We start from the raw sequence: 25,301 nt of genomic DNA on the forward strand, positions 1-25,301 counted from the left end.
CGCAGACATCGCTTGCTCTGGACAGACTCAATGGAGGGGAGTGAGGAACTGGTGATGCGTTGGGCAGTTTTCACCATCCTCGGCAGTGCTTTCCGGTCGGAGACAGAGCAGTTGCCATACCATACTGTGATACAGTTAATAAGGATGCTCTCGATGGTGCAGCGGTAGAAGTTCACCAGAATTTGAGGAGACCTTCTTTAGTCTCCTCAGGAAGAAGATACGCTGGTGAGCCTTCTTGACCAGTGTTGAGGTATTGTGGGTCCAAGAGAGGCCATCAGAGATGTTGACCCCCAGAAATCTGAAGCTGGAAACACGTTCCACCTCCGCTCCGTTAATATGGATGGGGGTGTGCGTGTCACCCCTAGACCTTCTGTAGTCCACAATTAGCTCCTTGGTCTTCTTGGAGTTAAGGGCCAGGTTGTTGTCAACGCACTATGCTGCTAGGAGCTGAACCTCCTCCCTATAGGCCGACTCATCGTTGTCGCTGATGAGGCCAATCACATGGATATTGATACGTGCCCAAGGGATGTGGCAGAACTACATCGCAAGCTTTCCAGGGATATGTTATGGATTGTACTGATTTGCAGTACATTTACTTTTGAGGCAATGCGATTGTTGGAGGGTACACTGACTTTTGAGTTATGGCCACCAGGCAATGTTCATGTTGTTTGATGCATTTGTGTAAGTTAGATTGGTAAGGTTGAGGTTCAGTGGTAAGTTTTATCATAATCATAATCATATCATACTTTATTAGCCAAGCATGTTTTGCAACATAGAAGGAATGCCGTACATAAAAAGCAACCAAACACACAAAATACATTTTAACATGAACATCCACCACAGTGACTCCTTCACATTCCTCACTGTGATGGTGGGCGAAAAAAAGTTCAATCTCTTCCCTTCTTTGTTCTCCTGCGGTCCGGGACCTCGAGCCTTCCGTTGATGGGACGATCTTGGCTCCCGTAGCCGGCGGCGTTTGGGCTCACCGCGCCGGGGCGATCAAGAACCTGCATCGGGGGGGGAGGGGGGGGGGAATCTCAGCAATATTTTATTGTTGCAATTAGACTCACTAGCTGTCGTAACTCTGTTTGATGGGAATTTGAATTCTTTAACAATGATGGTAGGACTTTAATAACTGAACTTTATTCCAGATTACCTGATCAAAGCCCAGTAATAACTTCTAAAATATTGATCATTATGCGATGTGACTGTGATTGTGACACTGGTATAAAATAGTGATTGGTGAAAGGGTTGTCTTGGGTCCTGACAGTTATTGATCAGTGAACTGCTGGTAGAGAATACTGACAGCCAGAAGAGGCATTGGTCGTTAAAGGGTGGCTTTGACCCTGATTGTTACAGGAGGTATTGATCAGTAAATGGGTGACTATGATCCTGACATTTATGGAAGACACTGATCAGTAAATGGTTTGTCTACATCCAGACAATCACAGGAATTAGTGATCATTATGTAATTTGACTTTGGTTGTGACACTAGCCTGAAACACTGATGGTGAAAGTGGAGTTTAGAATCCTGACATTTACAAAGGATATTGATCAGTAAATGGATGGCTTGGATTCTGACAGTTGCAGGAGGTACTGATCGATAAATGGGGCGATCCAGAAGCCAGGCAGTTGGAAGGGGCATTGATCATGAAAGGTTGCTACAAAGCTGGAAATTATCAACAGGGCTAGATAAAATGATCACAAATTTCTGTAAGGGGAATAACGTTTGTCAAATTCCTTGAGCTTCTTGAGGATTTAATAACCAGACAAAAAACCACTGGGCATGATGTAGTTGGAGCTTCAAAACGTCCACAGGGCGGCAGGGTGGCGCAGTGGTGGAGTTGCTGCCTTACAGTGCTTGCAGCGCGAGAGACCCGGGTTCGATCCCAACCACGGTGCTGTCTGTACAGAGTTTGTACTTCTCCCCGTGACCACGTGGGTTTTCTTGGAAATCTTTCTTCGAGATCTTCGAGAAATTGGCCGCAGTGTGTGTAGGACAGTGTTAATATGTGGTGATCGCTGGTCGGTGCGGACATGGTGGGCTGAAGGGCCTGTTTCCACACTGTATCTCTAAACTAAACTAAACTAGGCTAAAGGTGAGTTTGTAAATTTGAAGTCCATGGGGAGGGGGGGAATGTATTGTAATGCAACTGATAATTGGATATCAGGCAGGAATCATAATAGTGTTAGATGCAGTTGTGAATACCATTGTGGTATCATTGCAATATGCACACATTGTGCTTGGGCCTCAGCAATTCAAAACATAATCATCTTATATTTGGGTGAGGGAATAGAATGTAATGATTTGAAGTTATCTGATGCCACTAAACTGGGACTGTGATTTGTAAGGAGGATACCAAGAGGTCTCAAGGTGAGTTACAATGAGCGTGCGGCATAACATGCGTAAATGTGAAGTTATCCGCTTCCGTTGGAAGAACTGCAAAGAAGCATATTAGTGAAAATGTTTTGGATTGGGGACTGTTGAATTATAAATAGCATTTGGTGCTCTTGTACAGCACTAACAGGTTCCAATGAGCATTTAAGAATGCAAATTGTATGTTGGACCCCATGGAAAGAGGGTTTTGAGGCAGAAGTATGAATATCTTATAACAATAAGACGGCCCCAGTGAGATCACACATGCAGTAATTTGTGCAGGTTCTCTTTACCTAAAAATAGATATACTTAACATGGAGGGAATGTAGCAAAGATTCACCAGACCAATTTATGGGACCTTATAAATGCCATAAGAGGAGAACTTAGGTTGACGTGTAGGGAGTGGGTGAGGAAAGTGGGATAACAGAACTTGTGTGAATGGGGAGACAAAAATGCTGGAGAAACTCCGCGGGTGAGGCAGCATCTATGGAGCGAAGGAAATAGGCGACGTTTTGGGTCGAGACCCTTCTTCAAACTGATGTGAGGGTGCAGGGGGTGGGAAGAAGAAAGGAAGAGGCGGAGACAGGGGGCTGAGGGAGAGCTGGGAAGCGGAGGAGAAAGCAGGGACTACCTGAAATTGGAGGTCAATTTTCATACCGCTGGGGTGTAAACTGACCAAGCAAAATTGCAGTGGGCTTCACTCTGGCCATGAAGAAGGTCCAGGACAGAAAGGTCGGATTCGGAATGGGAGGGGGAGTTGAAGTGCTGAGCCACCGGGAGATCAGGTTGGTTATTGCTAACTGAGTGTAGGTGTTGTGCGAAGCGATCGCCAAGCCTGCACTTTGTCTCACTGAGGTTGATCATACGCTGAATAATCCAACCAGAATTTTGTTTGGAAGTGGAAAGAAATAATGGAAATTGCATTCTTTGCAACGTGTAAAAGGAGATGAGATACTGTATTGTAATTTGGCTGCATGTCATTGTGGTATATATCATGTCTTGAATTGTAAATATGTTTAGTTTGTGACTTTATTTGAAGCAGAAATAATATGTGAATGCTTCATTGACCATAATTCTGACTGGTAACTACGCACTTCGTCCGAGCACATTATCGCACGCGTCATGCAAGCCGTCTTAAATGACCACCTAAATTGTCATTTGGCAACCTAAAAAGCTGCCTAGGTTGCCCGGCTGGCAACAGGGAAAGAAAGTTAAACGAGAGCCCTGGTGCATGTGTGTATATATATACACACTGAACTTTTTTTTTTCCCCGTTATGTACTATGTTTACATATTCTGTTGTGCTGCAGCAAGCAAGAATTTCATTGTCCTATCTGGGACATGTGACAATAAAACACTCTTGACTCTTAACTCTTGGCTAAACAATCAACCAAAAGTGGCACTAAAATGGAGGATGAGATCTTGGAACAGTACTCAGATGCAAGCACGATGCTAGCAGTTATTATCGCCTCTACTGCTTTCCTCAAATATTAGAATAACAACTACATTTCAATGCAAAATGAGACAAGGTTATGCACTCTTTTCTTGTTGAACTGTCACCAGGGAGCTATTGTTTCAGCTCCTTGTCACTGATGGCCTCCGAATGCCTGATGGGCTGAGAGCAACCATAGATTTCCACCCTGCAGTTGCTCTCTGGTATCAAAGCTGTCTGACAAAGGGATTGCAATCCTTGACCCTGCCGCCCACATTGACCACTCAAAGCTGTCAGCCAAAATCATGCAAACTCTTAGCATGTGCTTTACTCGGCGTGTAATCTGCACTGAACGCCTAGTGTAAAACCCTCATGCTCACGGGTATTAAGGTAATTAATTCTGAGTATGTTTTTATCTGTGAACCTATCTGCCAGATTCGCCCCCTGCCCCCTACCAGCTGCTGGTGCCAGTCAAAGGATCATTAGCCTATTGTTCCTTGTTTATTTTTTCAGCATTTGCAATAATTCAACTTGTGTTTGGTGCTGTGCATACTTGTTCCAGGTTGGGGAAATCTGCAGGGAGTGATAGATGCTGTATAACCTTTTTACTGACTTTGGGTACTCTGCATTGACAAGCTTTTCATAGACACGTTTCTCAAGGTGAGAGGGGAAAGATTTAATAGAAATCTGAGGGGCAGCTTTTTCACACAGTGGGTGGTAGGCATGTGCAATGAATTACCAGAAGAGGTAGCTGAGGAAATTACAATACCAACATTAAAAAAATAAATTTGAAAAGGTACATGGATAGTAAAGGTTTTGAGGCATTTGTGTCAAACGTGGGTAATTGGGACTAGCTTAGATGGGGCAACCTGGTCGACGTGGACAGGTTTGGCTGAAGTGTCTGTTTCATTGAGGTATGATTCAATGACTCCATGGCATGGGGATGGGTAGGAGAAGGGGGGGGGGGGGTTATATCCCCACATTATCCCAACTACACTTCACCCCTTCTCGGAAAGCAGCCATGTGACACTAAATTGGGTAGTTTGTAAATATTGTAGGAGTACAGGTACATAGTTACATGCAGGTGCAGTCACCGGTAAATAAGGTGGTCAAGGCTTTTGGCACATTGGCCTTCATCAGCCAGAGATGCTGTCTGATCCGCTGAGTTACTCCAGCTTTTTGTGTCTATCTTCACTTGAGAACCATCCAATTTAAGCCTCTGGATCTTAGGGTGCAGATTGTTGTAAGTTATACATGCTACTGCAAGTTGAGGCCTGGCAGTACCTTTTGATCACTGCCTGTAGTACAGCTAGAAGAGGAGATGGTATTCCCAGAGATTAATGAAGCATTTGAAGAGGTGCTCCACAAAATGCTGGAGTAACTCAGTGGAACAGCAGCATCTCTGGATAGAAGGAATGGGTTACATTTTGTGTCGAGACCTTTCTTCAGACTGAGAGTCAGGGGAGAGGGAGACGGAGACGGAGAGCTGTGGAAGTGTTGGGTGTGAAAACAATGGCACAGCTGGAGAGTTGCTGCTGTACAACATCAGAGACCCAGGTTAGATCCTGACAGCGGGTGCTGTCTGTGAAGTGTTTGTACGTTCTCCCTATGATCACATGGATTTTCTCCGGGTGCTCCGGTTTCCTCCAACACTCCAAAGACATCCAGGTTTGTAGGTTAATTGGCTTTGGTAAAATTGTAAATTGTCCCTAGTGTGTAGGATAGTGTTAGTGTATGGGGTGATTGCTGGTCGGCGCAGACTTGATGGGCTGAAGGGCCTGTTTCTGCGCTGTATCTCTAAAGTATAAACTCTGAAGGAAGTAGAGGTGTTGATGTGCTTTCTTGGGGGTAGTGTCAGTGCGGTGATTCAAAGATGGTTGTACCAATGGTTATGAAAGAATGGATCTGGAACATTGTGTTCAGGGGAAGATTGCTGTGGGTCATTTCTGAAAGAGGGACCAAGGAAGCATTTTTGTGTACCTAACATTCTCAACTATGTGTTCGGGTGAAGAAACACAAAAGTTGTTGCTTCTTTCTCCCTAAAATGTTCTGTAGGCAATTAACCTTTAAAAAAATGTGCTTACCCTTTCAAAGTAGAAATAAATACAATCGGGTTTCATGCTGTTTGCTCCCACACAGTAAATAGTTGATCAGTTTGTTTGTTCTGATTATGCGACAGCCCAAATGAGATTCACCCGACTGATTCTTGGGATGAGAGGGTTGTCCTGTCTGGAGAGGTTTTGTTGAAATTAGATTTGTGTTCTTTGAGGTTTTGAAGAATGAGGGGGGTGGGGTGATCTTATTGAAGCATAGAAGATTCTGATGGGGCAGATGTCAAGATGTTTCTGTTAGCTGAAGATTCGCGAATGAGGGGACATAGTTATTGGATTAGGGGGTGCCTTCTAAAACTGAGGTGTCGTCAATGCAAATTGAGGTGCAAGTACCGCTTTGCTTCCTGAATCATAACAATGTCGACTGTATCTACTGCTGCCACCTTCAGTGAGCTATGAACTTGGGCTCCCAGATACCTCTTCCATTCAATGTTGTGAAGGGCTTTTCCATTAACTGTATATTTTCTCCTTGCATTACATCGCCCAAAGTGAAACGCCTCGCACATGCTCGGGTTAAACTCTGTCACTTCTCCACCCATTTCTGCCAAGTGATCTACATCCCGATGTATCTTCCGACAGCATTCCTCACTGTCTGCAACTCCTCCAAATTTGGTGTTGTCAACAAACTTACTCACCAACCCATCTACAACCTTTTCTTGCCTCCAGTTTATTTCCTCACCCCCCCCCCCCCCCACCCCCACCTCTACTTTCAGTCCAAAGGAGGGTTCCGACACAAAACGTCACCTATCCATACAACCAAACTCACGCGCACACACACACATCCATACGTACATAACTATTCTTTCAAGGCTAAGCTGCCCCGACCGATAGAAACTATCTTCTTTTCCCCTTGGTTCAGCTGAAGTTTCATACCACCTCAGGCATCGACTGTACATCTTGCTTGTCAAGCCTCCTGACCACCTGGCCTTGAATACACCAGAATTTAGCTCAATCTTATCTTTTTTTTTGTGTCAGCCTCACATTTGTCTGAACAAAATTTCAATTCATAGATATCCATGATTAAGATACACTCCATGTGAGAAAAAATACATTGCTTGATTGCAAGCCTATCGGCACATACCTATCTTCATTCTGTATTTTAAGTCTATGATTTGATCAATTTAGCAAACTCGTAGATTGCCATTAAGGAAACATATCTTTGTTTAAATGTTTTAATGTCTGAATCAAAGCCAGATTTAGAGGCTTGTTACTTGTGTCCACATGTAAATCTCAACTACTACCAAATGTTCAGAAGGTTATAATTAGATTGCAGCTTCATCTTGCTTGTTTTTTGTATAAAAATCATCCCCAGCATTCCTTTTGCTCGCGTACTGAGATATTAAGCAAAGTCACAACATTTTTTAAAGTTGGTAAAGTACAGCTGTAGATTCAGTTAAACATGTTCATGCTTTGGAGACAAGATGCAATCATTAAAGACCAACGTTTAGTTTAAATAAACAGCATAGAAACAGGCATTTTAGCCACCGAGTCCATGCCGACCATCGATCACCCGTTCCCACGGTTATGTTATTCCAGCTTTTTGTGTCTATCTTAAAGTAGAAAATATTGTAGCTTCACTAATTGTGGTGCAGAGGCATCCAACACATCACTGAAGAAAGGTCCCGACCCGAAAAGTCACGTCAGATGCTGCCTGATCTGCTGAGTTCCTTCAGCACTCTGTGTTTTGCTCAATATTTCAATATCTACAGTTCCTTCTTTTGTCACCATTGGAATAATATATTTTTTCCATTTTCCTGATGTTTGTCCATCCTACAGCTGGTGGGTAGGGAAGAGGGTGGGAAGACCCTGTCAAATTATTATTTTGTATCTATTGTTTAATGACAAATAAGTCTTGGATGCCTAATTGCCTCTCTCCATCTTCTGAGTGTAACATTAACATCAAGATGAGAGGGGATGGATTTAAGAGGGACCTCACGTCCATATCTGGAATAATCTGCCACCGGAAACCATAGAAGCGGATGCTATTATAACCTTCAAATGATATTTGAACAGATATATCGATAGGAAAGGTTTGGAGGAATAAGAGGAATAAGGAATTCAAGCCAATGGGTCTAACCCAGAATGCAAATTGGTTGACATGGACAAATTGGGCCGAACAGCCTGTTTCCATACTGTAAACTCAATGACTCTTATGTGATAAATGGTTTGATCAATAGTGCAACTTCAGCACTGCTGGTTTAGCAGAAATACCAGACACCACCCTGTAGACACTATGTTCTCCAACGATTTGTCGCCGATGGGAAAGAATAGTCATTACATTATCTTTTGCGGGTTAATTTTGTGAAGAATTCTTAAATTTGGTTGCATTTTGAATGTTTTCTCTTTATTGGCAGGATCTCAAGTCTCCCAGTGAGCGTGAAGGTCTGGCGGCTGCCCGTGCTTGCTTGAAGCAGACCTCTCCCTTGTTATATTCTTCATTCATGGCCTACTTGCAACATCCTAACATCACTGCGCTTCAGGCAGGGCGGGAGTCTGTCCACGGTGAGATACAAGAGGCCTTTGCTGAAATCTCTGACGCTGTGCAGGGAATTGGATGCCCAATGTCCAAGTCCATAACGGCTTTTCCATCTCTCGCTGGTGCCATTGATGAATTTGAGGTAAGTAAACTGGCTGTTGGTTTTGAACTTACAATAATAATAGATTTGACAACACCTCATTAGTTGACAGTAGTTTTAATTGCCATGTTACCTGGAGATGAGCCACCATGTTCAAATCAATTTGATGATGCTCAAATCTAATTTCTGCAAGGTTTTACTGAAGCAGGATAAGTTTTTTTTCCAATAAGCTTGTCACCATGTCGTTCGCAGAGAGGAGGATTTAAATGGTTTGGTTAGTGGATAGGAGGGTGTAATGTGAAATTTAACCCAAAAACCTGTGAGGCAATGCTTTTGAGGAGTTGTACAAGTCGAGGAACATAGAATGAATGGCAGGAATATTAAGAAATGCAAAAGAAGAGAGGAACCCTGGAAGGTAAGGCCACAGATATTTAAAAGCAACAATTGATCGATAAAGCCATCAAAAAGACATACAGGTTCTCTCCTGTTGTTAGCTGAGACAGAGGATATAAGACTGGGTAGATTAATCGAACTATATGTAATGTGTGTTTTGCCACCGTTTTGAGCATTGTGTGCAGTTCTGATCACTGCCTTGCGAGGAAGATGTAATTACAATGGAGGGTGTGCAAAGGAGTTAACAGGGATATTGCCAGGCCTGAAAATTATAGCTCTGAGGAAGATTGTGTTGGCTGGTGCTGCTTTCTTTGGAGCAGGCTGAGGTGAGGTTTAATTTAGGGTGCATATGAATCGAAGAACTTGGACTGAATAAATACAAAGGCCTATTCCTTGGACTGATGGGTCACAATGCAGGATGCGTAGATTTAAAACGATCGATGAAAGGATTAGAGGAAGATGAGGAAAATATGTACTCACCGTCAGGGTGGTGGAGTTGGAAAGGTGACTGTGGCAGAAGCTCTCATCTATACCTTACTAAAACTCTTATCTTGTCATCTTCCAGTTTGTGCGGTCTTTCTATTTGCGAAATAAAGGTTCACGATAGCGCTACGATTTTTCGCCAGTTCACTCACCGTTCTCCTATCCTGCGATTGCACCAAGTTTCGTTCCGATCGGTTGAATATCGTAAGAGTTAGCGAGGTTTAAAATATCTTAAAAACCACGTGTGCGCAGATCGATCTCTTCTGCCATTCAGCGCCGCGCGGATTAGTCTCTTCCCCTGTCACTCACCGGGACAGTCCGCCCTTTCCTGCGCCATCGCGTCTTTACTGGAGCTGAGGATGGCCGGCGGAGGTTTCCAACCGGACACAATTTTCGGAGGGATCCGAAGCAGCCCGGCCCCAAGCAGCCCAACCCCAAGTAGCCCAGCGTCGGAGACCCTGCCCAGTCCAGTGTGGGAGACCCAGCCCAGCCCAGCATCGGAGACCGAGTCCAGCCCAGAGTTGGAGATGTCACCGATGTCGCCAAACGGAAAGCGGGAACTCTGATCCTGGCGGAGGAGAACGGCCAGTGACCAGCGCCCGCTGTGAGTCCCCAACGCACCGCCAATTCCAGCCAGTTGTTTGTGATCGTTAAATGCAGAATCAGGCAGAAGTTTCAAAACCTGTAGTCAAGCACCAACAGAAATGATCAACTTCTTTCTGTCCAACGCACCGTGCTCCCTGATGGCAGAAACGTTTGCGCTACCTCCTCGGCTCATGAAGAAGAGGACAATTCCTGGGTGACAACAAGCAGAGATCAGATTAGAGTTGTTGTAGCCGACAATGAGGCCTGGATTTGGATCCCTCAGTGGAAGCAGAAGCCAGCCCCGTCAGACACAGCCCAATGGTTTCTGGGACAGACAATGTGTTCTGGGCTAGAAATGTTGGAACTGGTTTGTTCCTGGCTCCTCCTGAAATTGTGCAACACAATTAGAATCACCTACTCTTGCTCCTTGCCATCACGCTGTAAGGCAGGACAGGCAATGCATCAAGCTCTTCAGTAAAACACACAATGTGGGGAACTCAGTGGGTCAGCCAGCATCTATCACTTTGTGTCTGTCTCTCTGTCTGGCTCTCTGTCTTGTTCTCTGTCTGGCTCTCTCTGCCTCGCTCTCTCTGTCGCACTCTCTCTGTCTCTCTCCCTCTGTCTCCCTCTCTCTCCCTCTGTCTCCCTCTGTCTCCCTCTCTCTCCCTCTCTCCCCCTCTCTCCTCCTCTCTCCCCTCCCTCTCCCCCCCTCTCCCCCCCTCTCTCCCCCTCTCGCCGCCTCTCCCCCCTCTCTCCCCCTCTCTCTCCCTCTCTCCCCCTCTCTCCCCCTCTCTCTCCCCCTCTCTCTCCCTCGCTCTCTCCCTCCCTCCCTCTCTCTCCCTCGCTCTCTCCCTCGCTCTCTCCCTCTCTCTCTCCCTCTCTCTCTCCCTCTCTCTCTCCCTCTCACTCCCTCTCTCTCTCCCTCTCTCCCTCCCTCCCTCTCCCTCCCTCCCTCTCCCTCCCTCCCTCTCCCTCCCTCCCTCTCCCCCTCTCTCCCCCTCTCTCTCTCCCTCTCCCTCTCCCCCTCTCCCTCCCTCCCTCTCTCTCCCTCTCTCTCTCTCCCTCCCTCCCTCTCTCTCCCTCCCATCCCTCTCCCTCCCTCCCTCCCTCCCTCTCTCTCTCTCGCTCTCTCTTTTTTTTTTCTTTTTTTTCTTCAATTCCAAGACTATATTCGACACAACAAATGATACAACAGATCAAAGTCATAAACAAAAAAAGAAATTACACTATATCAAGTGTCATTATAATACAACATTACAATCATTGTTCACAATACTCTCAACCCCAATCGGTGACCAGCGCCCACGGAAGACCTCCAAAGTCCCCGTGGACACCGCGTGTTCCCTCTCCAGGGACACACGTGCACGGACGTAGGCCCGAAAGAGGGGCAGGCAGCCGACTCTAGCCTGACCATCGACCGCCTGCTGCCTGGACCCGCGAATGGCCATCTTGGCCAGGCCCAGGAGCAAACCGACAGGCAAGTCCCACCCCCCCCACTCGGCTCTCCCCACACCCTGCCTTGTGTCCAAACACAAGAATCGTAGGACTAAAATGCAACCAAAACTTTAGGAACAACCCCTTCAGATATTGGTACAGGGGCAGTAGCCTCTCATACTCCATATACGCGTGGAACACGGTCTCTTCCTCTCCACAGAAAATACAAGCAGCGGACGAGCCCGTGAACCAACTCAAAAGTTTGTTACATGCCACCGCTCTGTGCAGCACTCACCACCCCAGGTCCGCAATGTAAAGGGGGATAACTCCTTGTAGAGGGACCCCCACTGGGGACCTTCCCCGCCTTCAGGTGGTAACACCTATAGCCCTTTATCTCTCTCTGTCTCTCTCTCTCTTTCTTGCTCTCTCTGTCTCGCCCTCTGTCTCTCTGTGGCCAAACGAGTCTACTCTGTCATTCTCGGATGATTTATCTTTCCCTCTCAACCCTATTCTCCTGCCTTCTCCTCATAATCCCTGACACCCTTTTTTGCCCATTTTTGTTCCTTAGCTCGTAAATTTGAGCCATTTTGTCTTTGAAGGGTGGAAGTCCAAGGGGAGAGCTTGTTAAATGTGAGTTAATTATTCCGAGGCTTTGTGGAGAAGCCATTACACTTCTGAAGGCAGAATGATGGCAACACCTGTACTGCCTTTGTGCTGAGAGGTCTGAACAGCTATGGGTTATAAGAAGAGTTAATTATGCAGCTGTAACTTGAACTTGCCATCAACCAGGCATGAAATCTGCAAATTAATAAATGCAGGAAAAGATAAGAAGTGATTTTAGTGTGGAAGCATTCATTCAAAATCCCATTTTCAGAGCCCTCCATTATAATTTGTTCAGTTTAGTTTAGTTTCTGGATACAGCGTGGAAACAGACCGTTCGGCCCATCAAGTCTATGCCGACCAAACATCACACGTACACTAGTTTCTATGGTATCCTAGTTACGGATCCTACTCACTCGGGGGAATTTACAGAAGCGAATTAACGTACAAACCTGAACGTCTTTGGAATGTGGAAGGAAACCGGAGCACTGGGAGAAAACCCACGCCGTCACAGGGAGAAGGTACAAAGTCTGTACAGACAGGTTCTGAGGCCAGGATCGAAGGATATGCAAGAGAGAAGTATGTGGAAGGAGCTAGAGTTATACAAACGCTTTCTACTAAAGCCACTTGTACAGCCACTCGTGTCCTTTCCCTTGCAAGTCTTCCCTCGGAAGAGTTGGCTGTGCAATTTGAAGTAACAATTATGCCTTAATTTGGCATCCAAATTCCACTCCTTCCAAGGAATTATTACAGTTTTCTAACGCCAAAACGGATGGAAATAATTGAGAAAAGACAATATCTTACTTTCAGTGTTTCTAGCAGCTGGCTTTTTCAGATCATTATCTTTTATAGTCAGGCTAATAGTTTTAGCAAAAAAATGTCATAAGGTAGGTATTTAAAAATGTTTTTTTTTAAATGAGTCCAGTAAAAAATAATGGAAAAAATTATAACAGATTTTTCATGTTAACGACACAGGGCTCGGTTATGGTTTTCTCCGTGAGCTGAATCCAAATCTTAATGGGCGACCAGGAGATACTAGGGCACCCTGGGGAAACGAGGGCGCCTTGGGGAATTGAGGGCGCTCGAGGGAAACAAGAGTATCCGGGGAAACATTGTTCAGTCCTGCGGGAATGGGTTGGCTCTACATCACCCAGACACAAGCTCATGGTCAAACAAGGTTCCCTGGGGACCAAGTCACTGGTGCAAACCCATCACCTCTGTTGGTCACCTGTCCCTGTCTCTCCCATTTCTCTCTCTCATTCTCTCTCCCATATATATATATATATATATATATATATATATATATATATATATATTGCACCTCCGTTTTTTTTAATCCTCTCCAGATTTAGAAAATAGTCCTTTTTGTTTTACCTTATACCATAGTGCCTGATTGTACATAGACACAAAAAGCTGGAGTAAATCAGCGGGTCAGACAATATTTCTGGAGAAAAGGTATAGGTGCCGTTTCGGGTTGAGATCTTTCTTCAGACTCTTTGCAGAACTCTCGTCAGTGAACTTCTTCAAAGTAGGTGTACCTTGAGGAGATTTCACAGTGGAGCAGACAAATTATGTAGGAAGTAACTGCAGATGCTGGTTTAAACTGAAGATAGACACAAAAAGCTGGTGTAACTCAGCGGGTCAGACAGCATCTCTGGAAAAACGGAATAGGTGACCTTTTGGGTCAATAACATTGCTTGTCTTACATACCATTTCTATCTCCTATGTTATTTGTACCCTAAATCTTTGCTACTATTCAGAGGCATGTGTATAATTCCCATCAGTGGCTTTTTACCCTTGCTGTTTCTTAACTCTACCCACAAAGATTTTATATCTTCTGACCCCATGTTGTTTCTTGCTAAGTAATGCATTTAGTTGTGTTTATATGTAGGCATGGATAGGGTAAACAGTTAGAACCATTTCCCAAGATGGAAATGTCCCAGACAAGCTTGAAAGTCAGAAGGGGAAAGTTTAAAGGAGATGTGCGGGGCAAGTTCTTTAACACAGAAGGTCTTTGGTTGCCTTGAATGCGCTGCCAGGCTGGTGGTGGAAGCAGGTTCGCTAGTGGAATTTATAGAGGCTTTTAGATAGGCACATTAATATGGGAATAGAAGGATACGGAGGGAGAGGAGATTATTTTAACATGGCATCATGTTTAGCATGGACATTGTGAGTTTCAGGGCCTATTCCGAAGCTGTACTGTTCTATGTTATGGATTATTAACGTAACTCTGAGTGGGAAAATGTTATCTTTTAATGGTTCATCAATTACTACACTGCCATTTTGACCTGGTTTACTTGCATAATTTACATAATTTAAACCTTTGGTGCAGAGTCTTTGGTACTAACTCAAAGGAGCCAAATGGACAACTTGTCACGGCATCTTCCATTATTTGCAGTTCATCTTTTCAGCAGATGTTACGGATTTTTTTCCAATGAAATGGTAACAGTGAATTAATGAAACATGACTTCAAATATATTTTCCTTGGTATCCGGATGGGCGCTAGTAATAAGATTTACATATTTCTAAATAGCACAGCCTTTAAAAGACAATGGTTAAGATAATGAAAGCTTCTTGGTATACTTCATGTGGAGAATCAATTTGAGTCAGATAAATGAACAAGGACCATGGGACCTCTGGGATTAAACTGGGTTAGGTGCCTGAAGCAAAGGATCATCTTCCTATCGATTACAAAGTTGGCTTGTTGTAATTTATCCAGACTCCCAGTATACAGTACATTCGGGAGGGAGCTTGTCTATTTCATGACTGTAAAAGGTTGAAGGGTTGTAGTTTGCAGTGTACCCTGGTTTCCTGGACCTCTCTGTGAGTGCTTGGGAGGATTAATTAACCTGTTTAAACACAATACAAGCAGACCGGGAATGACACAAAGCCTGACATGTACCATGTTAATGTGGATGGAGGAACTGTAGTTGCTGGTTTAAAATGAAGACGGACACAAAAAGCTGGAGTAACTCAGTGGGTCAGGCAGCATCTCTGGAGAAAAGGAATAGGTGAAGGGTCTCAATCTAAAACATCATCTATTTCCTTGCTCCAGAGATGCTGCCTGACCCGCTGAGTTACTTCAGCTTTTTGTGTCTGTCATTCATGTTGATGTGGGATATGTGATGGAGCGTCTTCCTGTATTTTGATTGGTCATTAGGCCGGGCATATGGTGCGGCAGGACATGTTTACAAAATCATTGTCCATCGATAGAAACGCATTGGATGGAAATTTCACCGAGAGTCAACTGTGAAGCTGTTGGAATGTGCTTAGAACAGCGAGAGGGGGAGGGGAGAACAGCGAGAGGGGGCTGGGGAACACAGCGAAAGAGAGGGAGGTGAGAACTGTGAGTGGGGGAGGGTTAAACTGTGATGGGGGAGGGGAGAACTGTGAGAAGGGGAGAGGTGACATACGAGGGGAGGAGGGGAGAACTGAGAGGGGGAGGGGAGAACAGCAACAGGAGGGCGACCCACGAGAGGGGCAGGGGAGAACAATGAAGGGGGGGGGAAGAACCGTGAGAGGGGGAGGGGAGAATCGCAAGAGGGGGAGGGGAGAACAGGGAGGGGGGGGGGGGAAACCGAGAGAGGGATTCTCATTCAGAATGTTGCACAGCAGTAGACAATTTAACCGCTAAACTTGTTCCACTATTCATCCAGACCATCGCTAAGCAGTAAATTAACTTGCGCAAAACAGAAACTGCTACAGAAATTCAATGGGTCATGCAGCATCTGTAGAGGATGGTCAATCGACAGTTTGGGTTGAGATCGCGGATCAGAATTGAAGACTGGAAAAACATATTCAAAATGAGCATTCCGTGCAGAGACTCTGCAAAGGTGTAATAAAATGGACACACAAGACTGCAACTGCAGCAATCTGCAACAAAATGCAATTTTAATTTATTTACTGCAGATAATAGCATCTGCGGTCTCGTTTGTCCCCACATAAATTAGCAACTACTATGCTCGTTTCCATAATGTTATATATCCTTAACAAATGCCACAGCACTAACAACACTTTGGGGGCAACATTCCCAAATGCCGGTACTATGTATGGATTATTTTCTGCTGTTATCACCTTGAAAATACAATTTCATGTTCCACTTGGCTGGAATCTCTTCCTGTGGAAAAATATTTGGATCTATTCCCACACCTACCCCACCCCCCCCCAACCCCCTTGTCAAATGATGGAATCACTTGTTAAACCAGCCCTCAATCTTCTAAATGTTGAATTCTCTCTCTCTTTCTCTCCTGAATTCTCTCTCTCTCTCGATTATGTGCTCTCACTCACTTGCATTCTCCCCCTCACAGTTCTCCCCACCCCCCTCCCTGCAGTTCACGCCCCCCCCTTGTGCAGTTCTCCCTCCCCTCCCCCCTTGGTGTTACACCCCCCCCCCCTCCCACCCTCCCCTCTCGGTTTTCCTCCGACCCCTCTGTTTCTCGCCCTTCCCCTCGGTTCTTCCACCCCCGATTTGATTTTCCCCCCCATTTCAGTTTATTTCCCGCCTCTCAGTACTCGTGGTACTCTCCCCCCCCTCAGACCTCTCTCCCCTGTCATGTGACTTCCCCATCACGCGATCCCCCACCACCATTCAACCGCCTGCTCCGTCACATGGACTCCCTTCAGCACACGGTGCACCCTCCACCGTTATGTAGCACCTCGCCCTCCATCACACACCCCCCCCCCCCTCCAGTCATGTAGCCCCCCTCCAGTCATGTAGCCCCCCCTCACTTCCATCACACGGCGCCCTCCCCTCTCCCTGTCTGGAGGGTCCTATTTCCATCTGTTGGCGACCCCTTCTGTTTAGGGACATCCTGCCCCCATCCCCCGTGGTACATCTCATTCTCTCTCGATGTCTCTTTTTCTATTTTCCCAACTTTCAGATTCAGATTCAGATTCAATCTTTATTGTCATTGTGCAGTGTACAGTACAGAGACAACGAAATGCAGTTAGCATCTCACCCAGAAGAGCGAACACAGAATAATGGGGGGGGAGTGACTGGCAATCACCGGTGTACAGAGTTAAGTAATGTAACAGCCGCAGGGAAGAAGTTGTTCCTGAACCTGCTGGTCCGGTAACGGAGAGACCTGTAGCGCCTCCCGGATGGGAGGAGGGTAAACAGACTGTGGTTGGGGTGAGAGCAGTCCTTGGCGATGCTGCGCTCCCTTCGCAGACATCGCTTGCTTTGGACAGACTCAATGGAGGGGAGTGAGGAACCGGTGATGCGTTGGGCAATTTTCACCACCCTCTGCAGTGCTTTCCGGTCAGAGACAGAGCAGTTGCCATACCATACTGTGATACAGTTGGCAAGGATGCTCTCGATGGTGCAGCGGTAGAAGTTCACCAGAATCTGAGGAGACAGATGGACCTTCTTTAGTCTCCTCAGTCATATCTTTCACTCATCACCCACAGTTTTTTCACTGTTTTCTTTTGTCCTTTTTTTTTTCTATCATTCCCTCTCGCTTACTATGAACAACTCCTGACGGAGTTGATCTTCCACTCAATTTTCTTTTGGCATTAGCGCTGTATTTGTGGGTGAAATTGAATTTCCTTTGAACCAGCTTCCAGTGCAGTTGATGTGAGGGTTAGTTAAAAGTAACAGCTCGGTATTGCAGACGTGTACGACTCCCAGGTGTGACCAAGTCACGATTTCCAAATTAGGTTTAACAAACAGGAAATGTGGATTAATGGCAAGACTTCTAAGAGGTTATGGATTTTGCAGTGACTGCATGTCTTCAGCTCAGAGAGAGCTGAAACAGTTGTGAAAAGAATCAATACTGCAGCTGGAAATTCTCGGAACATTCTTTGGAGACACATCAGATTAAAGATGGGAATGTAACCAATTTGCTACAGGTTATTTTTTTTTGGTCACAGCAGCATTGTTTGAAATTTAGTGAAGAAAGAAAAAAATTCTCTGTCCCATTTACTGTTTCTGGCTGGGTCCTCGCAATAGTAATCTACATTAGACTAACAGTCTAATAATGCACATTTAGACTGGTGACTCAACTAGGCTGGAAACCTAGTGCATCCCAGATTGAATGATTTCTGACGCGTTTGCTCAGTTTGCAGAGATGGGATTATTTCCTGCACCAAGAGGTCAAAATGTGAAGATTGAAATTCTGGAAAATTTCAATAGTGGATTAAAGGGATATGGGGAGAAGGCAGGCACGGGTTATTGATAGGGGACGATCAGCCATGATCACAATGAATGGCGGTGCTGGCTCGAAGGGCCGAATGGCGGTGCTGGCTCGAAGGGCCGAATGGCCTCCTCCTGCACCTATTTTCTATGTTTCTAATATTCCTCGAAGTTTAATATTCCTCTGAAAGAAAACATTAATTAGCACAAAATAATATTTAGAAAGATAGACACAAAGTGCTGGGGTAACTCAGCGGGTCAGGCAGCAAATCTGGAGAAAATGTTCATTCAATTTCAAATTTTTCGCCAGAGATGACACCTTATGTGTCTATCTTTGGTATAAACCAGCACCTGCAGTTCCTTGTTATTACATTGATATTTAGAAAACCAGACTACACCTCTTCCACCATGTCTTTTGTAAGGATATTATTACATTCTCCCTGCTTCCCTATCCACTGCACCAGCTCTTAAGATTAGGCTTTCCATTCCAGGACATTTGAGGACCAGAAGACGTAGATTTCAGGTGACGGGGGAAAAGATTTAATAGGAATCTTAGGGGTTACATTTTCATACATAGGGTGGTGGGTGTGTGAAACGAGTTGCCAGAGGAGGTAGTTGAGGCAGGGACTATCCCATATTTAACAAACAAACAGTAACATGGATAGGACAGGTTTGGAGGGATATGGGCCAAATGCGGGCAGGTGGGACTAGTGTGGCTGAGACATGTCGGCTGGTGTGGGCAAGATGGGCCGAAGGGCCTGTTTCCACACTCTATGACTCTGACTATGACTCTACGACAGGGGTCGGCGACCTACGGCCCCCGGGCCGAATGCGGCCGATAACCTGAAATCATCCGGCCTGCAGGCATATTTTTTCCGTAGTCATCCGGCTCGCAGAATTCATTCATCTCTGGTACCTCCTGGGACCAAGGCGCCCAGGTGCGGTGACGCAAGGAGGCCTGCGCTGGCGGCTGCAACTGCGGAGCCGGCGAGCGCCCGAGCGGGGTCAAGCACCCGAGCTCTGGCTGTACCGCATCCTGCGCAAAGCCACTGGCACAGTCGCGCACCTTCTGTGTCTGGGCTTCACTGTCGGGATCGGGATTGTCAATAGGCCGGGGATGAATGAGTGTGAGTAGTTGAGCCAACGCCTTCAGAACAGAGCCAAAGCAATGGTCCGTAGATACGCGGTTAACGTGAGCGCCCGTAACTAGGGGCCAGTGGCCCGGGTGGCATCCTCTAAGGGACAGGATCTATGTGAACACGTGATTTGATGCCTGCCATCCAGGGCGGGATGGGGCAGGATTTATGTGAACATGTGGTAGATGTGGCCCACCATCCACTCACAGACATGCGTCCTGGCCCATATGCTGAACAAGGTTGCCGACCCCTGCTCTATGACTCAATGACATCTAAAAGGTCTTCCTTTTTCGGAAAATACAATTGATGAAGTTCTCTCACATATTTCCACCATTTATCATACTTCGGTTCTCACCTTACTGTAGACAAAACAGAAATAGAGTTCCTCTCGTCACCTCCGCTGGCTCCACCACCATCTAATGGTATTTTTAATTTTGTTTGGAGGCACAGCATGGAAATAGTTATTACGTCCACTGTGTCCACACTGACCTTCAATCACCCATTCACACCAGTTCTAGTTTATCCCACTTTCCCACTCCCTACACACTAGGAGCAATTTACAGAGGCCAATTAACCTACAAACCCATAGGTCGTTGCGATGTGGGAGAAAACTGGAGCACCCAGAGGAAACTCCACATCGATAGCACCGAAGATCAGGATTGAACCCGGGTCTCTGGCGCTGTGAGGCAGCACCTCTACCAGCTGTCCCGCTGTGCCACTCTGTTTCTGCGGCATGCTTTCATCAAGTAGGCCTCCCCACCACAACAATGCAGGACAAATAGCATTCCCGTATTGAAGATGCCACTAATCCTTGAATTTTACAATTCCTCAAGGCGCTCATTACAGGAACCTTGACTAATTCGAAACTCTTTGGAGAAAGTAGGGATAAGAAAGGTCTGCTGAGATGTTGGCCAAAGACACCCAACACCCGCAGGCACACACTACCAGATTCAAGAACTACTTGCTGCTAGCAAATTCTTCAATGGACCTCTCATATGTTAATGATGTAACTCCTATCTTCCAACTTACCCGAAGAATGAACCCAAAGAATTTTACCTGCACTTTCCCTGTCGCTATAACTCAATATTCTACCATTTGTTTATTCTTTTGAACATGTTGAACATATTGAAAAATCTTCATGTGTCTTCACAAGCTTACCGCGTTTCCCGAGTACCTGCCGTTAGCGTTACTAGCCGCTAAGAGACGCTCCGACGTACCAGCTACGTACATTCTACGTGCTTACCACGCGTTTGATTTTTTTTTTTTTAACTTGGGAGAGCTCGAATTACCTCATACAGTGGGACAGGCCCTTTAGTGTGCGGGGATCGCTGTTTGGTGCGGACTCGGTGGTCGGAGGAGCCTGTTTCTGCGCTGTATCTCTAAACTAAATTAAACAAAACTAAAAATCACAGGGAGTATGAGAGAGGGTTTTTTTGAAGGTATGAATACTCTCTGAATGCCAGCATTTTTGGGATGCTTGCAATGCTACCTTATGCTACCAAATGTGAATGCAAGGGTGACATTTATTGAAAATGGAAGACTCCTCTCTTTGTTGGTAGAGACTTTCTTAATGCTTGAGAAGAACGGTGAGCAACAACATTTTGGAGGTGGCATGATTTAGCACCAACAAAAATGTAAACTTGATGTTGGCCTATTGCTATTGCTTACCTCCAATGGTTGAATTGACATTGCACATTGCAGTTTTATGATAAGTAGTTTCATGATTAGCGATGCAATCAGATAGATGCAGAAATTTAGGTTGATTAGAATACTGAGTCAGAAGATAAACACATGGGTGTGATTGAAACAATGTGAAAGATATGTTATGAACAGCATTGGAATTTATAAGGAATCGGCGTTTGAAGGAATATACCGATTATTAATATTGTATCTGGCTGAGTTGCCATACCCTCAATAATCTAACATTTCCATCTGAAAATAATTGTGAAACGAAGACAATTATTAATTCACAACCCTATAGCAATAAACTGTGTTCAACAACAGCAGTGTATCTGTAAACTGTATTAATCTACTAGCAGTGCAGCCACCAGCAGAATTCATAAGCAGCCATGAGTCTATGAGTGGCACTGGTCAACACCAGGTTACAGGAGGAACAGCATAGCCACAAGAACATGTGAATATAAGAAATGGGTGCAGAAGCATGCTATTCAGCCCCTGAGGCTGCTCTGCTTGTCAACAAAATTGTGGCTTAATCTCTGCCTGAAAGCCACTTCCTTCCCTATGTCAATATCCCCTGATCCCTCTAATATCCAGAAACCTCATTTTAGTCCTAAATGGTCTTGTTTTGAGATTTCGGCCCTTGGTTGTAGACTCATAAATTAGGGGATAGCGCCTTCAAAGAATGTTGCTTGTTTCAGAATGCCGGCCTAGCCGAATGAACTGCCTGTCGTCAGCAACTGCTGAATCTTTGCTGCACCCCCTTTAGGTCGATCATTTTTTTTTTAGATGGGGAACAAAAGTTGCTTGCATTACTCCAGGTATAATCTCATTAAAGCCTTGGTTAGACATGTTCACATTCATACTCAGATCCATACCCAATAAAGGCCAGCATAACATTTGTTTTCCTAACTGCCTGCTGAGCTTGCCTGATATAGTTAATACTGATTGACATACTATGATAACTAAATTCTTTTGAACATCTATATTCCGCAACATTTCACCATTTGGAAAGTGGTTAGCATTTCTTTATTTTCGCTGTAGAGGTAGAGAACCTCACATTTTTCCATATTGCAATTTTTTTTACCCCCACTCACAATTTTTCTATGTTCCCTTAAAGTCTCTTAAGGGCCTGTCCCACTTAGGCAATTTTTCAGCGGACTGCCGGCCACACACACACACACACACACACACACACACACACACACACACACACACACACACACACACACACGCACACGCACACGCACGCACACACATGCACACATGTGGCGCCCAGGGGAAGCGGGGGGTACGCTGTCTGAAATTCACTTGGTGCAAAGCCAAGGTGATACAGACACACACCGTGATGTTCAGGAAGGTTAAGACGACTAGCACAGTTACGATAAGTCCTTTAAAAGAGGGGAGAAGGGGGGTGGGGAGAAGGAGTGGAGACACTTTTAAGAAGCCAGACAACTTTTAATAAGCCAGAGATACACAGCTGTGAAGTTCGGCGGGCATTTAACATTACCGGTCGGTTATCCTCTTGTTGTAGACTTGTGCAGTTTTATTAAAAAAAAGAACAGTCTACATTAGGCCACTGTAGCCAGGAGCTCTACGATCTTTGGCCAGGAGCATATTTATAAGGAGCAGTATAGCTGTGAGCAATATCGAAAAAGGAACAGTGTACCCATGTGTAACACTATTGTATAACATTATTGTATAACAGCAATAACTATAAGAAGGATATCATTAAGTTGTAAAGAGGATATTGCCAGGACTAAAGGGGGGGAGCTACCTCTCTGGAAGTGGCGGTGCTGACCAAGCAACTGCGGCTCCCCTGCAGTCCATCTGTCTTTTTCTTTTTTTTTTTTTTTCTTTTGTCTTGTTGGACGTATGTTTTAGTTTATTTTTAGTTGTGTATGTGTGGGGGACGATGGAAACTTGTTTTAGTCTCTTCCTTCATGGGGGATGCGACCTTTTCTTTATCGTATCTCCGTTTCCGTCTGCGGTGAGGCCTAATCGCGGAGCTGGCGGCCTCCAACTGGGGCCGACCTCGAGGCTCCGGAGGCAGAGCCAGGACTCACCATCGCGAAGCTGGCCGACTTTGGGGCTGTGGTGGCGCTGCGGCAGCGGCCCGACTTCGGAGCCTCGGAGGCTTTGGCCGCGGGCCCAGTGGACGACAACATCCGGAGCTCGCAGGTCCCAGGTTGGTGACCGATTCTCCGGAGCTCCCGCAACAACAGCTTCTTCCGCTGGACTGGAGGGTGGCAGCTTCGTTAGCCCCGGGCCGCGGAGTTTGAACCGGCCCGTTCGCGGAGCACGGATTTGGCCGCGGGACTTACCATCACCCAGTGTGAGGCCCAATATTGAAAGCCTGGATTGCCTCAACGCAGAGGGAGAACAAGGATGGAAGAGACAAGGACTTTAAGACTTTTGCGTTCCATCACAGTGAGGAGGTGCCTGGTTGACTCACTGTGGTGGATGTTAAACTGTGTTCATTGTATGTTCTGTTATTTTATTCTCTGTCATGACTGCAAGGTACGTAATTTTGTTCAAACTAAAAGTTTGAATGACAATAAAGGATACTTTAGTTTACTTTACTTAATTCAGATCCCTTCACTTTTTCCACATTTTGTTGCGTTACAACCTTAATTGGGAACTGTAACAAAACCTTAATGTCAAAGGCTTTGCAAAAGAGGCCAACATGTGGTTTGCCTTCGTTGCAAGTGTTGGATCCGCCTGTTCACTTTATGCACTAGAACAATTAAATCCCTCTGAACTTCACTGATGTACACAGTGGGTCAATTAGCAGCAGTACTACACCCCTGAGCAGCAATAATTGGTAGCATTTTAGCCATGAACTATGTAGATTTCATCTGCATTCATCTGCAGCATTGTAGACTTGTGCAGTTTCATAAACAGCAGTCCATACATGAACCTCTAGCACAGGGGCCAGCAACCTTGTTCTGCAAAGGGGCCGGGACGCATGTCTGTGAGCGGGTGGCGGGCCACATCTATCACTTGTACAAAAGCCCATAACTTTCTTAAAAATTAAGAGAACTGAATGACATTTTCAGTTATTATAGATTGAAGCATTCTGAAACAAATATGAAACAATTTTACTTGGATGACCTGAAATTAAAGCATATAATTAGTTAGTTACCTAATTATAGCTAATTACAAAATTCAATTACTAGATCTAAACATCTATCCATTTCTTAAGAAAAGGTTAACATTTTTAAATAGCCTAAGTGTCCAAATAACATTCACACAAGAATTCACTACAATATAACATGATTTTTAAATCTCATTGTCATGAATTTATAGGCCAAATGGAAGGAATTTAGTGTTTAATTCCCGTAAATTAATGGCCATTTTAATCATCTTGCGAGTGGGATTTTGTGGAACGGGATCGATTGGAACGTTGCGGTTTGTGGTGAATTTATACCCCATATCGGCAGGAAAAACACTGCCGGTTCGTATGGGGCCTAAATCACCTTTTCGCAATGTAAAATTTGAATTAAAGTTAACCTATGAAGCAAGTTTATATGTAAAATAAACAGCTTACCTTTATCTGTCCCATACGGGAGATCCGTCCCGTTCTCGGCGTTGACGGCGTTGACGGCTTTAGAAGTCGACTTTTATTTTACTCCAGCAATTAAATTATCCAGCGATGTTTTTAAAAAACTTGATAGAGCGGATGTCGGAGCGATTTCTCTGCAGCAACTAAACAGCCTGAGAAAATCCACTTCGACAGGCAGGAGAAAACGGCATTTTAATCCCGCCCCCCTCTCAAAGGCGCCAAAATCACGCACACGGCCAGTGGCAGAACTGCAGCGCCGCTGAGGTAAGTTTTGTAACATACCTACTTGATGGGCCGAATGGCTTAATTATGCTCCTAGAATTTATGAACTTATGAACTTATGACATGAGCAAATTATGTTTGTAATGTGCTATGATTGTCAATAGTTCAATAATTATCATCAGCAGTGTAACACCAGTAGTGTGCAGTATTTATGTAGCAGTCTAGCCATGAGGATCCATCATTTAACCGATGTCTAAGCATGAGAAGTATTCAACTGTGAAAAAATCCAGGAGCAGGGTTTGACAGCAGCAGTGTTACCATGAGCTGCGATAATCTGTAGCAGTGCAGCCTAGAGCTTTATTTACCAGCAGCATAGGATATGTAGCCTTTAGCAATATTGATCTGTGGCAGTGTATCCAAGAGTTGAATTAATCTGCGGTTGAACAGCCAGGAGCTGTTTGCACCCATAGCTGTCCTGAAATGAGCAGTATTCAACGGCAGTAGACTAGCCACGGTAGCAGTAATCTGTAGAATTGTAGCTATGAACCGTATCCATCATCAATAGTGCAGCCAACGGC

General features: G+C 45.1%; 1 protein-coding gene across 1 annotated transcript in view; it reads left to right on the top strand.

Moving 5' to 3' along the window:
• ctnna3 (catenin alpha 3) overlaps window positions 1-25,301 on the top strand; it is a 1,079,953-nt gene that overhangs the window by 67,423 nt on the left and 987,229 nt on the right. Inside the window, exon 6 of the mRNA XM_033034268.1 lies at window positions 8,274-8,537. Within this exon, the coding sequence (XP_032890159.1) occupies window positions 8,274-8,537 (264 nt within the window). The remainder of the gene's footprint in view (window positions 1-8,273; window positions 8,538-25,301) is intronic.

Source organism: Amblyraja radiata, chromosome 15 (genome assembly GCF_010909765.2).
Source record: "Amblyraja radiata isolate CabotCenter1 chromosome 15, sAmbRad1.1.pri, whole genome shotgun sequence".
NCBI classification, from domain to species: domain Eukaryota; kingdom Metazoa; phylum Chordata; class Chondrichthyes; order Rajiformes; family Rajidae; genus Amblyraja; species Amblyraja radiata.